At 56.3% G+C, this 14,373-nt stretch overlaps 1 protein-coding gene across 3 annotated transcripts in view; it reads right to left on the bottom strand.

Annotated features, from left to right (window-relative positions):
- TBL1X (transducin beta like 1 X-linked) overlaps positions 1-14,373 on the bottom strand; it is a 234,530-nt gene that overhangs the window by 24,866 nt on the left and 195,291 nt on the right. For all 3 annotated transcript variants that reach the window (XM_047075875.1, XM_047075874.1, XM_047075876.1), the window contains 2 exons: positions 3,393-3,538; positions 369-630 (listed from right to left, as the gene is read on the bottom strand). In XM_047075875.1, coding sequence (XP_046931831.1) covers positions 369-630; positions 3,393-3,538 — 408 coding nt within the window. The remainder of the gene's footprint in view (positions 1-368; positions 631-3,392; positions 3,539-14,373) is intronic.

The raw sequence follows: 14,373 nt of genomic DNA, 5'->3' as shown, positions 1-14,373 counted from the left end.
CTGTGAGCTGAACTGTTCCAGTGGATCTCGGCCAAACCCGCTCAGCACGGGAGGCTGAATGACAGGACCCGTGGCCTCCACAAATGAAACCCTTTAATGTCGAACGGTAGTCACACGGTGCTTCTCGCTGCCGTACGAAAGGAGCTCTCACAGGAGCCCGGTGCCCCAAAATCAGGGCTATGTGCGTCCAGACCGTCGCATCCAAGGACCTCCCGAAAACGGTGTGAAGCCCTCGCGGGCAAACAGCACGCGGACAGCACAACGCCTGAGAACGTACGGCGGGCAGATCGCGAAGAGTCTAGCCGACTCACACAGACGGAGCAGAGAAACCGCCAGAAGCTCGCCCACCCCCAGAGCCCCGCACGTACTTATCGCGTGGGCTCCGTTCTCCTCCCCGTTCACCGTGGCCTCTCCGTTCTTTGGTGGATGTTGCTGAGCAACGGCTGTCGGGGCCGCTGTGGCCGTCGTGGCCGCCGCGGCTGCAGCCGCCGCGGCTGCGGCCGCCGCACTGGCCTGCTGCTGAGCGAGCTTCTCCCGGAAGGCCTGCTGCCGCGTCTGCACCACGTCAGGCATCACCGCGTCGATCAGGGACAGGGACTCTATGGGGCGGCCGTCGAACACCGTGCCATCCTGGGGAGAGAGCACGGGGATGGCCGTCGGTGCCCGGAGGGGAGCCAGCGGGGACTGGGAGTCCACAGCAACACCCGTGGGGTCCGCAGTGGGTTGGGGACAGGTGGGCATAGTGGGGTGTAGGGGACGGCTGGGGGGGGGGGGTTGGGCACAGTGGGGTGTGGGGGACGGCTGGGAGGGGCGGGTGGGCACAGTGGGGTGTGGGGGACGGCTGGGAGGGGCGGGTGGGCACAGTGGGGTGTGGGGGACGGCTGGGAGGGGCCGGTGGGCACAGTGGGGTGTGGGGGACGGCTGGGAGGGGCCGGTGGGCACAGTGGGGTGTGGGGGACGGCTGGGAGGGGCCGGTGGGCACAGTGGGGTGTGGGGGACGGCTGGGAGGGGCCGGTGGGCACAGTGGGTGTGGAGGACGGCCGGGAGGGGCGGGTGGGCACAGTGGGGTGTGGCGGGGTCAGCTGGGAGGGGCAGGGGGGCACAGTGGGATGTTGCAGGGGGGGCACGGCCTGGGGCACACATCAAGATTCTGGTGTCACGACCGACTCTGTATTGGGTAAATACCAGACTGAATTGGGGCATTAGTGCCATGTGAACCTTGCTATTTCACGACAAAAAGTGCTATGCTGGATGCAGGGGTTCCCAGCGGGGAGCGACTCTTCCCTCTGAGGGGACATCCGGCAATGTCCGAAGACACCGTGGGCTGTCCCCACTAGACAGAGGTAACTGGCATCTAGTGGGTGCAGGCCAGGGACACTGCTCAACGCGCTGGACCGTGTACAGGCTGCCCCAGCACAGTCACCTGCCCCCACGAGGCGGCAGTGCTGAGGCTGACAAGCTGTGTGCAGACTGCTACGGCTGGTGAGCAGATCCGTGACCAACTACCCTCTTACACGGAAGAGGCAGCTCTTCAGAAACCCAAGGCCAATTTAGAGATACTAGCACAGTTCAGGATTCGATTCCTTGTGCACCCGTCTGTCCGAATTAATACCGTACACACCTGCTGCCATTTGAAATGACGTTTTGGGTTCAGGGTGTGGACTAAATCTAGCCATGATATACGGACGACAGCACTGTTCAATTCCTACTCATTTGAATTTAATTCCTTTTCTTCCCACATCTTTTGATTCGCTGGCTTCTATTTGCAGTGAAAAAGTTTCCATGCACACTTTTAAAAACACAGAAGAATGTTCTTTCCTTACAAATCACTCCAGGAGCGCCTGGGTGGCTCAGTCGGTGAAGCGTCCAACTTCAGCTCAGGTCATGATCTCTTGGTTCGTGAGTTCACGCCCCAGGTCAGGCTCTGCGCTGACAGCTCAGAGCCTGGAGCTGCCTTAGACTGTGTGTCTCCCTCTGTCTCTGCTCCAAATATTAGTCATACAAAACTCAGTGCTTCTGGGTTGTGTCTGCTTAATGTGCAAACACGTTTCTGTACGTTCCGACCTTGAATTACCTCAGAAATTAGGAAGACCGGAAAGACGTGAGTTTCAGCTGGACATGAGCTAAACGAAACGTGACACCAGCTGAGTTCTGGTCACGATACTATATCCAAAAACAAGCAAACGATACAAAACCCTACAAAACGTGTGAACAAGTAGCTGGTCACCTCGTCAACCATGTTCACCCTTCGGTTCCCACCACGGCGTGCCCACTGTTGGCCAACTGGTCAGCATGCGTCCGTATCACCTGCCTTCTTCACATATTCACACCTCAAGGGGATGACTACTCGGCCAGAAGTATCACGTGCCCAGAGTAATGAAAACACCTCCTAGTTTAAACTCTAAACGCACGTGGTTCCCCTATTTAATGACCGCAAGCCTAAGTCACCAATGAGACGACCTCTACGTTCTCCTGTACACACGTTGGAGCCGGCACTGCTGAGGAAGAGAAGCAGCCGTGAACCGTGACGTCGTGACCTGAGCCATCCAGGCACCCCAATTCAGGTCTTCTGCCTCTGGGGTCATGCGCCCCTATCCCCACAGTTCACTGTTACGCAGGAAAAGAGACTAGATGGGACCTCGCGGGGCTGGTGGAAAACCGCCTCGGGCATCCAATCTAAGACGACAGAGGAGGGGGGCCTGGGTGGCTCAGTCCATGAAGCATCCGACTGTAGCTCACGTCATGATCTCATAGTCCATGAGTTCAAGCCCCACATCCGGCTCTCTGCTGTCAGTGCAGAGTCTGTTTCGGATCCTCTATCTCCCTTTCTCGCTCTCTGCCCCTCCCCCACTCGTGCGGTCTCTCCCTCCTTCTCAAAAAAAAATTAAAAAAAAAAATGAGGCAAGAGGAGATGACCACTGCCGGCAGAATGCACACAGGACAGGCAGAAATTTGGGTGTTTTCAAAGATGGGGTTTTTGCAAAATGGTGGGGGAACGGAAACGACAGAATACGGGATAGATTACTTCTGTACTTTTTTTAGATCTCTTTTTCATTCTGTTGTTTCAAGTTTGTTTGTTTCTTTTGAGAAAGAGTGAGCCCGAGCAGGGGAGGGGCAGAGAGAGAGAGAGAGAGGATCCCATGCAGGCTCTGCACTGTCAGCGCAGAGCCCGAAGCGGGGCTCGAACTCACAAACCACGAGATCACGACCTGAGATGAAACCAAGAGTCGGACGCGTCACCCACTGAGTCGCTCAGGTGCCCCTCAAAGAGCTTTACAAAAGCTAGAGAGAAAGCTGAATCCAACAGGCTTGTGAGGATGAAGTCAGTTCAAAGCGAGAGACGGGACGGAGGCGATCCCGGCAGGATCCCGGGAGACGGGGAGGGCACCCACCTCGTTGATGCTGATCTCGGCCTCCACATACTGAAGTCCCTTCTGCAGGATGGAGATGAGGGCAGCTGGCGGCACTAGCGTCCCATTGATGTTGGACTGGCTGATGTGGCTCTCAATACCGAACGTGAACGCCGAGTGGGAAAAACCTGCCGCGACAGAGAGGGAAGCCGGGGTTTCGCGAGGCCCGAAGGCGGCACCACCACCGAAGTCGAACGTGCCTCGTTAGCGGGGCACACGTGGCCGTGGGACGCCCAGCTTCGGGTCTGGGGAGAAGCGGAGGGACGGGAAGGGCGGAAGGGATACAGCAGGGTCAGACCTGCTTGCAGGGGACGGAGACACAGCTTGAGAGGTAGAGCCATTTCGGCGTTAAGAGCCAAACAGAGCCCAGCGTGCCCTGGCTAAACGTCGTGCCAGTGCACCTCTGGGCTTCCTCTCCGCCTTCCATCAGTCCCTCCGGAGCTCCCCGTCCCCGAGTGCCCCCCGACCCCGCTGCAGTGCACACAGGGCACCTGTCTTCAGCCGGGCTCCGAGCGCTCAAGGTGGCTGGGGGTAAAGGAACCACACGAGCAAACATCCGAAGAAAAGGAGGCTGTTCTGGACCCGCTGGGGTGGCTTGAGCTGTTTCACCTGATAACTGGTCGTTATTAGAGATGCCAGCTCCCCCCACCCTTCCCTCAACACTCGTCGGTCAGGGTGGTGGTTCCGGAACGCAGCAGACAACTCCGGTTCCAGGAGGGGCGGCAACAACGCAGGGCAGGGGGCAGGAGCACTCATGACCCACGTGGGTCCTAGGGCGATGGGGAACCCACAGTGGCCCTTCCTCAAGGACAGTAAGGGGGCATCTTACTGCCGGAGTCCGCGGCTGATGCAGCCCTTCTCCACGAGGGGGCAGCCCAGTCTGCTGGGGGTACCGCGTTCACCTTGCTCGGTGTGGGGAGGCCGGGGGTGCCGGGGAGCTGGGAATCCTTATGGGGTGGAGGCTGTGTGATTAACAGGGACCCCTATGCTCGGCTCCCAGGCTGGGGGTGCGGTGGGGCCAAAGGCACTTGTGACTCTGAACTCTCTCACCATTTATACCGTGGGAAGAGAAGGGAGCAGTTCTGGGGTGAAGCGTCTACCTGCCGGCCGCCCTGCCCACCGTTCACACACGGCAATGCTGGAGTGCCCCCGGCGTCTGCGTGTCCCATAAGGCTGGACCCTTCGGACCTGTCTCAGAGTTACCCCCTTGGTGTGGCTTCTCCTGGGCTGGGCCAGCCCCCCCGCCCCCTGCTTGTGGGGGTCCTGCAAACCCTGCTCTCAGGGGGGTGTCCCCAGGCAGCACGACCCATCCCCGCTGGCTCGTCCTACGTGCGGCCCTCCAGCACGGGACTCCTCGGGGTCCCTGCCGCCCTCCCTCCCTCCCTCCCTCCCGTGGCTAGAACGCCACCTTCACCTGCCACACCGACGGCAGTGGCAGTGAGCAGGCCCGGCCTCCGTCGGATTCCACACCCGAACAGCCGAGGCAATAACCACAGTGCTCGGCAGATGGGAATGTTCCTCCGTGAAAGGAGGCTTCCTGTGTGTGCGGCCCCCTCTCCTTTCTCTACTCTCCACTCCTCCTCCACCCAGGCCTGTCGGCTCCCCAGTGCCTGATTATAAAGAATATATAAAACGTGGACTTTATTTCACAGAGTCGTATGGTAGCCGCTGTTGGTTTTACAATCCGCTGCACAGAGGCTGTGAACTGCCTCGCACAACTGTAAGCACCTAACTGAGGCCGCGCGGGACGGCCCCTCCGAGGCCCTCCCCGCGGGCTGCCCCCCAGCCTGCACTTCTCCCTCCTCCTATGTGTCCCCCACCCCTGTGGCCATAACACAACCCCCACCCCTCCCCCTCCCCCCGCGGCCATAACACAACCCCCACCCCTCCCCCACCCCACCCCTGTGGCCATAACACAACCCCCACCTCCTCCCCCACCCCCGTGGCCATAACACAACCCCCACCCCTCCCCCTCCCCCGCGGCCATAACACAACCCCCACCCCTCCCCCTCCCCCGCGGCCATAACACAACCCCCACCCCTCCCCCACCCCACCCCTGTGGCCATAACACAACCCCCACTCCCTCCCCCTCCCCCGCGGCCATAACACAACCCCCACCCCTCCCCCTCCCCCGCAGCCATAACACAACCCCCACCCCTCCCCCACCCCACCCCTGTGGCCATAACACATCCCCCACCCCCTCCCCCACCCCTGTGGCCATAACACAACCCCCACCCTCTCCCCCACCCCTGTGGCCATAACACAACCCCCACCCCCTCCCCCACCCCTGTGGCCATAACACAACCCCACCCCCTCCAGTGTTAACCAGTGACTATATCCTGAGTCTCGGCCCTGCTCTCGGCCCTGCTAGAAATCTTATCTCCAAGCTTTCATCTGTCAGGTTGCCAGCGGTGTAGATGGAAAACCCCAGGTGAGTGGATAGAGCAGGGGCAAGTAGATTCCTGGCCTGACTCGCTCTTGCCTGGGGTCTTCACCATATACCCCGGGCCACAGTGATCTGTCCGTCTTACAAACTCCTGACTCTCCCTGCCTGCTGACCCCACCCACCCGGCTCCTGCCTTCTCCTCCTGCGGTCTCGACCAGCTAAGGGCACGGGACACTGGATTTCGAGGGCCATTTCTTATTCTCCTGGTTGGTATCTTTAAAGGGCCTTGTGCAAGGAATTGCACGAATAATAAAAATGATAGGCAGGCCTCGTGTGGTGCGTCCTCTCCACCAGGCACCGCTCCAACAACTCGCCACGACTTCCCTTAAAGCCTCTTGGTAACGCTCTGCCTCGCTTCCCCAGGTGCAACTTTCCCTTTTACAGGCCAGGTCTTGAGATCCCTCCAGGAACCCACAGGCCCCAGACACTTGGCTGGGGCTGAGATCCAAACCCGGGCAGTGGGAAACCACTCTTAGCTTCCTTGGTGACTCGACCTAAAAACATCTACTGATGCCATAATCAGAGCACAGTGCGGAGAGCAGACAAGGTTCCTAAGAAGAGGTCAGTCTCAATGACTAAGGGGCAACACTAGAAGAGAGGTCAAGCTTCTGGTGTATGTCTTAGTTCCTACAGTCGGCAGCTGTAACAAAATCCCACAGACTGAGGGGCTTACAAACAACAGACACTTATTCCTCACGCTTCTGGAGGCTGGGAAGTCCAAGATCAAGGTGCCAGACAGACCTGGTGTCTGGTGAGGGCTGCTTTCCGGTTCACAGACGGCCGTCTTTCCCGTGTCCTCACATGGCAGAAGGGGTGCGCTAGCTCTGGGTGGGGGTCTCCTTTAAAAGGACACGAATCCCATGCGTGAGGATTCCGTCCTCACAACCTAACCACCTCCCAAAGGCCCCACCCGCTAACACCATTGACAGCGGGGGTCAGGATTTCAACATAGGAATTCGGGAGGGGACGCAAAATGCAGAGTATTTCCTTCCTCTGTCCCTTCTTTCTTCATCTTCCAGACACCAGCCACAGAACTGCCACTTAAGGCACACAAAATCGCAGGTTCCAACCGCATTACTTCCTTTAACCAAACCTGGGCACTCTGTGCCCACTATCTCTACAGGACAGCTGCTCAGTTGTCGTGGTTATTGCCTTACACACGAGGAGAGTAAATATTGGAGAAATCAGGTAAGTGGCTCAAGGCTCACGCACACAATGCAGTAAATGTCACCTCCAGACTGTATGACTCCAGGATTCGCCGTTTCACCCGCCCCCCTCCGCCACCCCCCGTGACACCCACAAGCGCAGGAACCAGAATTCTCAGCTCCTCTGGGTGGATGCCACCTCTGTTCCCAGGCGGGACACGCTGGCGGTTCCCGGTGCCGTACGGGCAACGTGCGAAGGACGAGGTGCAAGCTCACGTCTAACTCAACGCCCGTCCTTGATGTCCTTCTGCATCCGGGGGCTTAAATGCTGCCACTGAGGTTTCGTTGCCCGAGTTTCTGATCTCTCTCCGTGATAATGCCTTGCAACATATATCGCACTTCTAGAAGGTGGCGAGGACGACGTTCAGTGAAGACGTGTTGCAAGACAGGGACGAAGCAGTGAAGATTAACCCAAGCGGCGGGAATCTAAGACTGCAAAGAGCGTGGGCGAGGAATCGTGACAATGAACTTCCCCTGCTGAAGCAAAGTGACTGAGCAGATAAAGGTATACGGGAGTGCCATGACCTTGAACACGTGTCATTGAAACTTGTGTCCCCTACTAGAGGGCACAGGAAATCATGACTGGAAACCAGAGATCTTCAGAAACACATGCGGTATTGTTCCACGTCACTGCTGACACGAGTCCCTCCTATTTGCTTAGATTTACATTAGCTGCCGGGACGCCTGGATGGCTCCCTCGGTAGAACACGCAACTCGTGATCTCAGGGTACTGAGTTCAAGCCCCACGTTGGGCATGGAGACTACTTAAAAATAAATAAATACGTAAGTAAATAAATAAATAAAATCACCTTAGCTTCATTTCTTTGGGCAAATCTCTGCATGACCTCTCAATGTTTTTGGTTTCTTTTTGGTTTGGGTTTTGTTTTGTTTTTTTCTTTAATCCATTTGTTTTTAAGACTTCCTTCTTGCAGGAGGGCCAGGTGGAGAAAATGTCAGCAACAGGAGGACCACTGGGTCTGCCCTCGATCCCCCAGGAGCGCCTGGGCCAGGTCACTTCATTTGGCTGGGCCTCTGTTTCCTGTTCTTCGGTATGGGGTTAGCAAGGACCTCAAGGAGCTGATGAGAGAAGCAGCTGTGACAGTGACACGGCCGACACACGGTTTTGAATCCAGAGAAGACCACGAACCCGCAGACGCGTTCTTTCTCCACCTCTCCTCATTTGTGCAGTGAGGACACTGGACGAAGCAGTCACTCGCACACTTTGCAGTCCTGATGCTCTTTCGTGGTGGAACAGAGAGATGTTCACAGACTACGCAAACAAGGCCTGCTTGAGCACCTGGTCTCAGGCCACGGCCGCCCAGGTGCTGTGAGAGGCGCCATCTTGGAAGACTGGCGTCTCCAGATTGGATGCCTCTCCCCCGGGGGGGGGGGGGGCCCACACTCTACGGTGCCAGCGCTGCTCTCTCCCCAACTGGGCTGCAAGGCTAATGAGCGCATTCACCTCCAGTCTGCCTGAGACGTAGGACTTCTGGGCTTTCTGCCTCTTCGGCTTTCCTGCAGCTTTTGATGTACGTCTTCTTCCACCCAAGGGGACGTGCATACCAACAAAGCAGTGGTATCAATGACAGAGACAGAAACACTCAGGACTGGCTCAATGGCAGGTGTGGAAGTTGTTACAAACAACTTCCGAAGAATAGGAAACAGAGGCCCAGCCACATGAAGGGGAATAGAGAGCTTGGTGGCACCTCGATGGAAGAGCTGCGTGAGGGCAAAGCATTAGTGCCCCCCTGCCTAACCCTCGGCCGGCCTGGAGTCGTTACTGAAGCCAGCAGGCCTGCTGCCTAGGAAGAGGCATCCCCACTACCTCTCTCGACAGCAGGACTTCTCAGCCGTGGCGTGACTGACATCGGAGCCACATCATTCCTTGTCATGGGGACCGCTGTCCTGTGCCCCGCAGGGTGTTGAGTAGCACCCCTGGGCTCCCCCCACCGGATGCCAGTGGCACCCCCCTCCCAGTCTTGACAGCCCACAGTGTCTCCAGGTACTGCCTGGTTGACCCTGCCATGCTTGAAAACCAGTGACCTGAGGAAGTAACCCTCAAGAGACACTATCTGTGGTCCACTCCCATTTCCGCTCGATTTCGAAACCCAACAGGTACAGAGCTGCCGGTGAAAATCAAGCCACCCTCTCTCTCTATGCGATGGGGTCACAGAATTCAGATAACACACAACGATGCGGACCAGCCACTGAGCTGAAAATATTTCCAAGGAGCAAAAAAGGGCGTGATCATGATAAACTGGGAAAGCTTTAAAATAAGCGCTACGTTTTAGATGAAGCACACGAGACCTTCAAGAGTAAAGTCCTTTCCATCTTCCTCGTGAGAGAGGGAAACAGCGTGAGCATGAATTGGTCTCGCCCAACTAGGCAATAAAACGAGATTTAAAACAAACCGAGAGCACGTTTTCTGTTTCTTGCCCTCCCCACACCGCTAAACCATACCTCTCTCACAAATGGCTTCCCACACCACTTGAGTTAGCTGTACAGTGAACCATTCTGCCTGCTTAACGTCGGCCTGACGCATCAGCAAAGCCTGCTGGATTATCACTCGCTGGCCCTTAAAAATCCTGATTTGGCAGGGAGACGCAGACACAAACACCAGGCAGATGTGGGGTTGGTTTTCCGTCTTTAGCTGAAACAGAGACCAAGGGCCCCAATCTGAGGCATCTTTGAAAGCAGAGTCTTTATTAAATACTTAACGAGCCTAGGGGTGCCTGGGTGGCGCAGTCGGTTGGGTGTCCGACTTCAGCCAGGTCACGATCTCGCGGTCCGTGAGTTCGAGCCCCGCGTCGGGCTCTGGGCTGATGGCTCGGAGCCTGGAGCCTGTTTCTGATTCTGTGTCTCCCTCTCTCTCTGCCCCTCCCCCGTTCATGCTCTGTCTCTCTCTGTCCCAAAAATAAATAAACGTTGAAAAAAAAAATTAAAAATAAATAAATAAATAAATAAATAAATACTTAACGAGCCTGGAACACAGACATCCACCCGAAGCCCACGCACGGCATGTTTATTTCGAACTGTCTCGATCGGGGGAAGGCCAAGCCTGGCCCACTGCTTGTATCTGCAGATAAAGTTTTATCGGAATAAGGCCACGCCCACGAGCTGATACACTGTGTGTCACTGCTTGCGTGTGCGCAACGACGGCAGAGCCAGCCGAGTATCTGCAACGGACAGGCTGGCCCACGAGGCTGAACATAGTTACAACCTGCAGCTTTATGGGAAAAGGAAGCCAACTTGATCCTGTGTGTGCATGTGCGCACGTGCACGTGCGGAAAAAGAAACGTCACGACCTCCTAGATGTTTTTCATTCCTTCCTGCTGTGGACTCAATGTCTGTCTCCCCTCAATCCCTACGTTGAAACCCACTCCGTGAGGCAATGGTGTTAGGAGGCGGGGCCTCTGGGTGGCGATTAGGTGATGAGGGTGAAGTCTTCATGAAAGGGATTAGTGCCCTTCTATCAAAGAGGCCCCCAGAGCTCCTGTGCCAGCTTCCCATCCGTGTGGGGTCCGTGTGGGATCCGGTCATCCCACGGAGACCATCCGCGAAGCAGGTGGCGGGCCCTCAGCAGACACACCTGCCGGTCCGCCGGTGTAGGACGTCCCGTCTACGAACTGTGAGAAAGCAGCCTCTGTGTAGAAGCCACTCGGTCCGCGGGATTCTGCGACCGCAGCCCAAAGGCACGGGGACCCGCTTCCACTGTGCCTGACTGCGTGGAGGTCGACAGCAGCAGACGGGGCCTCCTTCTCGCTGGGCAGTGGCAGACAAAACTGTCACCCTAACGGCACCCATTCGCCACGGGGACTCCGGCTTTCCTGCTCGAAGCAGCTAGAGCCCGCAGGCTGGGCAAGCCCCGTGCCTCAGCAGGCGCCTCGAAGCCCCTCAGACGGTGCTGCGGGGCCGGGGCCATGTCTCCGAGCTTCCCCTGGAAGGCACAGACAGGAAGCGGAGGGGGCGCCTGGGCCGGAAACACGTGGCTGCTCGGCTAGACGATGACCCTGCTTATTCCGGTCTCTTGGTCCAGAATACTGGTTTGTGGGTCTCGAGTGAGGGCGATCTGTCCCCCAGAGGAAGACCTTGGCAATGTCTGCAGATACGTTCGGTTGTCACAGGCGTGCGTGTGGGGCGGGGAGGGTGCTGCTGGCATCTGGCAGGTAGAGACTAGGGACGCTCAGCATCACACAAGGCACAGGACGGCTCCCATGACAGAGTGACGGGGGCCAAATTTCAACAGCCGGAGGTTGAGAAACCCTGCTCTCGAGTACCCCCTGTTCACCGCTCCTGACACCTGCTTATTAGTCACCACGGCTGTGGCCAGGCGTCCTTGCTGCCCAGAGGCCTATGTCGTCCCCTCAGGAGGAAACGACTGCGGTCTCTCCTGAGATGCCGCGGCCCCTGCACAAAGCACTCTCTGCGTTCGTGCATCTCCCAGCTACCAAGAAGACGCTTCCTGCCTCCAGGAAGCCCATCTGGATTCCCTCCATCACGCACAGAGCAGCCTCCTCGGGGACAGCCCCCGCGGCTCACGGCGGGTTTGTGTCAAGGAAGCTGAAGGAAAGCTAAAAGAAACCACTGGGGCGGATGTAGACGAAGGGTGGTAAGAAACTGAACAAAACGGAGTCCTTGCTATTTGCAGAGTGGAGCTTGACGGAGAAGGACAAGAATTAAGGGCGTAGGTACAACAGCAAAACAGAAGGAAAACGGGTTTTAAAGATGACGGTGCCATACGAGGGGCAGTTCAAACAGCCACCAAAGAGCACTGCTAGGCATACGCACACCTGAAGTGAAAAACTATGACGTTATTTGAGAACGAGAATAAAGGTAACGATATTCGGTGCTTATTACGTGGATTGGCCCTCTCCAAGAATTAGCTCAGAGAACTGGCAGCAGCCTATGAGTTCGTCATATTGACTCCGTGTAAGCGATGGGGGAAACTGAGTCACAGAGCAGGTAAGCGATTCCCCCAAGGGCACGCAGCCAGCAAGTGGCCATCTGACCGACTCCACGCTCTTCACTCACAACACCACACACTCCCGAAACCTCGAAATGATTCAGACAGACTTTAGAAAAGAGGAAGAAGGTCGTCTAGTTCAACGATACGATTTCTAGTACATCTTTTAGCCAAGTAAGTTGCAAACAAGTTCTATGTTGCAAAAAGTAGGCTGAATGCTTTCTGTATTACAAAAAGCAAACAAGGATGAATTGTATCTTTCAGACACACTCCCCTGATGAGAGCTGCCTTTGGAATAAGAGTGACGGCAAACAACCAAAATCAGACGCAGCGAGGGAGGAACGTGGTACTGTTTCTTTGTGCGTGTGAAGTCGGCACTCTTCAGCAGGTGCTACAAGGCCTGGGTCTGCCCTCCGCGGCTCTCTGGCTTCCTTTTCTGACAGCCAAACAGGTACAATCAAATGATCTCCAAGGTCTCTTTCAAACCTAAGATTCTGGGTAGAGGGGAAAAAGGGACCTCGCCGTCCCATCAAACCCACAGGGCTTTAATTTAAAGAGGTGACTGAGCGGCCACCCAGAGGGGTTCAGGCCATGGAAAGAATGGATCACTTACAAGTCCCGAAAGAAGGGGTCTCACCACACCACACGGGGCCACGTGCAGGGACCGGGAAGCCGCAGAAGACAGAGGACAGGACATTCCTGGGACTACACTTTCACCAGTATAACGGAGAGGCAGTAGCGAGGTGGGGATGTCCCCAGGGGACGGGAAAACAGGCAGTTGAGAGTCTGTGGTTGGGAGGTTTGTAAAACGACTCAAGTGTGCCTGCGAAGGCCGTCCTGTGAGGGACGGGTGAACGGCCTTGGCCGCTGGGAGGGCCCTGTGATTCGGGGGTGCCCGACGGCCACCGGCTAAAGCACGGATCCACTCTCCACGGCTCCGGGGCAGGGATTTTGCAAGACTCATTCTGAAAACAGAACCAGGGACCGCTCATTTATCATGGAGCACTTCCTTTCCTTTCTTCGAATATCGACATTCCTGTAACATCCCTATCCACGGGGGAATCAGTATTTCCTGGATCGTAAAAGTTTGTGCAACACGACGGCAGCTGTCTGGCAAGCGGCTGTCTTCCTCTCGGGGTGGGGACGGGGGTGACTTAAGGTGGTGGGGGCGGGGCGGGAGCGGACAAAAACAGATGGAAGGGAGGCCAAGGGTCGTGACACGCTAGCTGGGTCACATAAATCAGACACACAAACACACAGACACACACACGGAGCGAGAAGCTGTCAACACGAAAGGTGACAGAATAAGAAAACACGCACCCTCACATCTTTGGAAGCTAATTTGCGGCCGGTTCACTTCTCCTGTTTGGGAGTGATGGATTCGTCTCGCCAGACGGTTACATCTGCGGCCCAAGGAGCAATTCTCACCCAACGAAAACCCTACTTTTACCCGTGGTAAAAAGCACAAAACTATGTGCAGAATTCTTTTGGACTGTGTCTTAATCGCCGCATGTGCTCCTATCAGCTTTACCTTCAACCTCTTTATATATGCATGCGAATGTAACACCACATGTGTGTGTGTATATATGTGTCTATATAAAATCCTCAAGACCGAGCCCTCACCTTCTCTCCCAATTCTCTGACATTCTGCCACAGAAAACTTGAGTGCAGCGAGAACGTTTTTATGGGCTGCAGACCTGTTCTAGACAACCCGCACGACATGGAATTTGGTGTAAAATGGACCGTCTTGGATGGCGCCCAAAAGAAATACCAGAAGGACCTCGTTAAAATAGGGTTTCACTTATAACATCTGGCCCGGACCCCAAGGGTGGCGGCTGAGTCCAGCGCGGGCCTCTGACCAGTGCAGACCGTGAGGCCTGCCAAGATTTTAATATCCTCTCAACATGGGAAACATCCAGGAGGGGAAAGCATTAGTCAGGTTATAAACGAAGGTTGTTACTTCCTCCCAACAACTGGTTGGGGCAGAGGCGGCCCCGAGAGCGGCTCACAGAGCCGCCTGCGCTCAGCCTTCCGGAGTGTCGCGGGACCTCCAGGCGCAAACATACCGCCTGCTGGCAACCCCAGCCCCGAGTCTGAACCCTCATGGATTTGTTATTTGGAAATTGGGAAACAGACGAGCACAGAAGCCAAGCCAGAGATTTGTAATGGAGAGCGTCATTAAAAATTACAAAAAAAAAACGAAAAAACTTATGGGGGCACCTGGGTGGCTCAGTCGGTTGAGCGTCCGACTTCAGCTCAGGTCATGATCTCGCGGTCCACGAGTTCAAGCCCGGCATCGGGATCGATGCCGTCTCTCTCTGTCCCTCCCCACACGCTCCCTCTCTCTCA

The sequence above is a fragment of the Lynx rufus genome, unplaced genomic scaffold (assembly GCF_022079265.1).
Source record: "Lynx rufus isolate CCGP_SWC_20201006 ecotype Redwood Valley unplaced genomic scaffold, mLynRuf1.p SCAF_14, whole genome shotgun sequence".
NCBI classification, from domain to species: Eukaryota; Metazoa; Chordata; class Mammalia; order Carnivora; family Felidae; genus Lynx; species Lynx rufus.
This window is presented reverse-complemented; position numbering and strand designations above follow the sequence as displayed.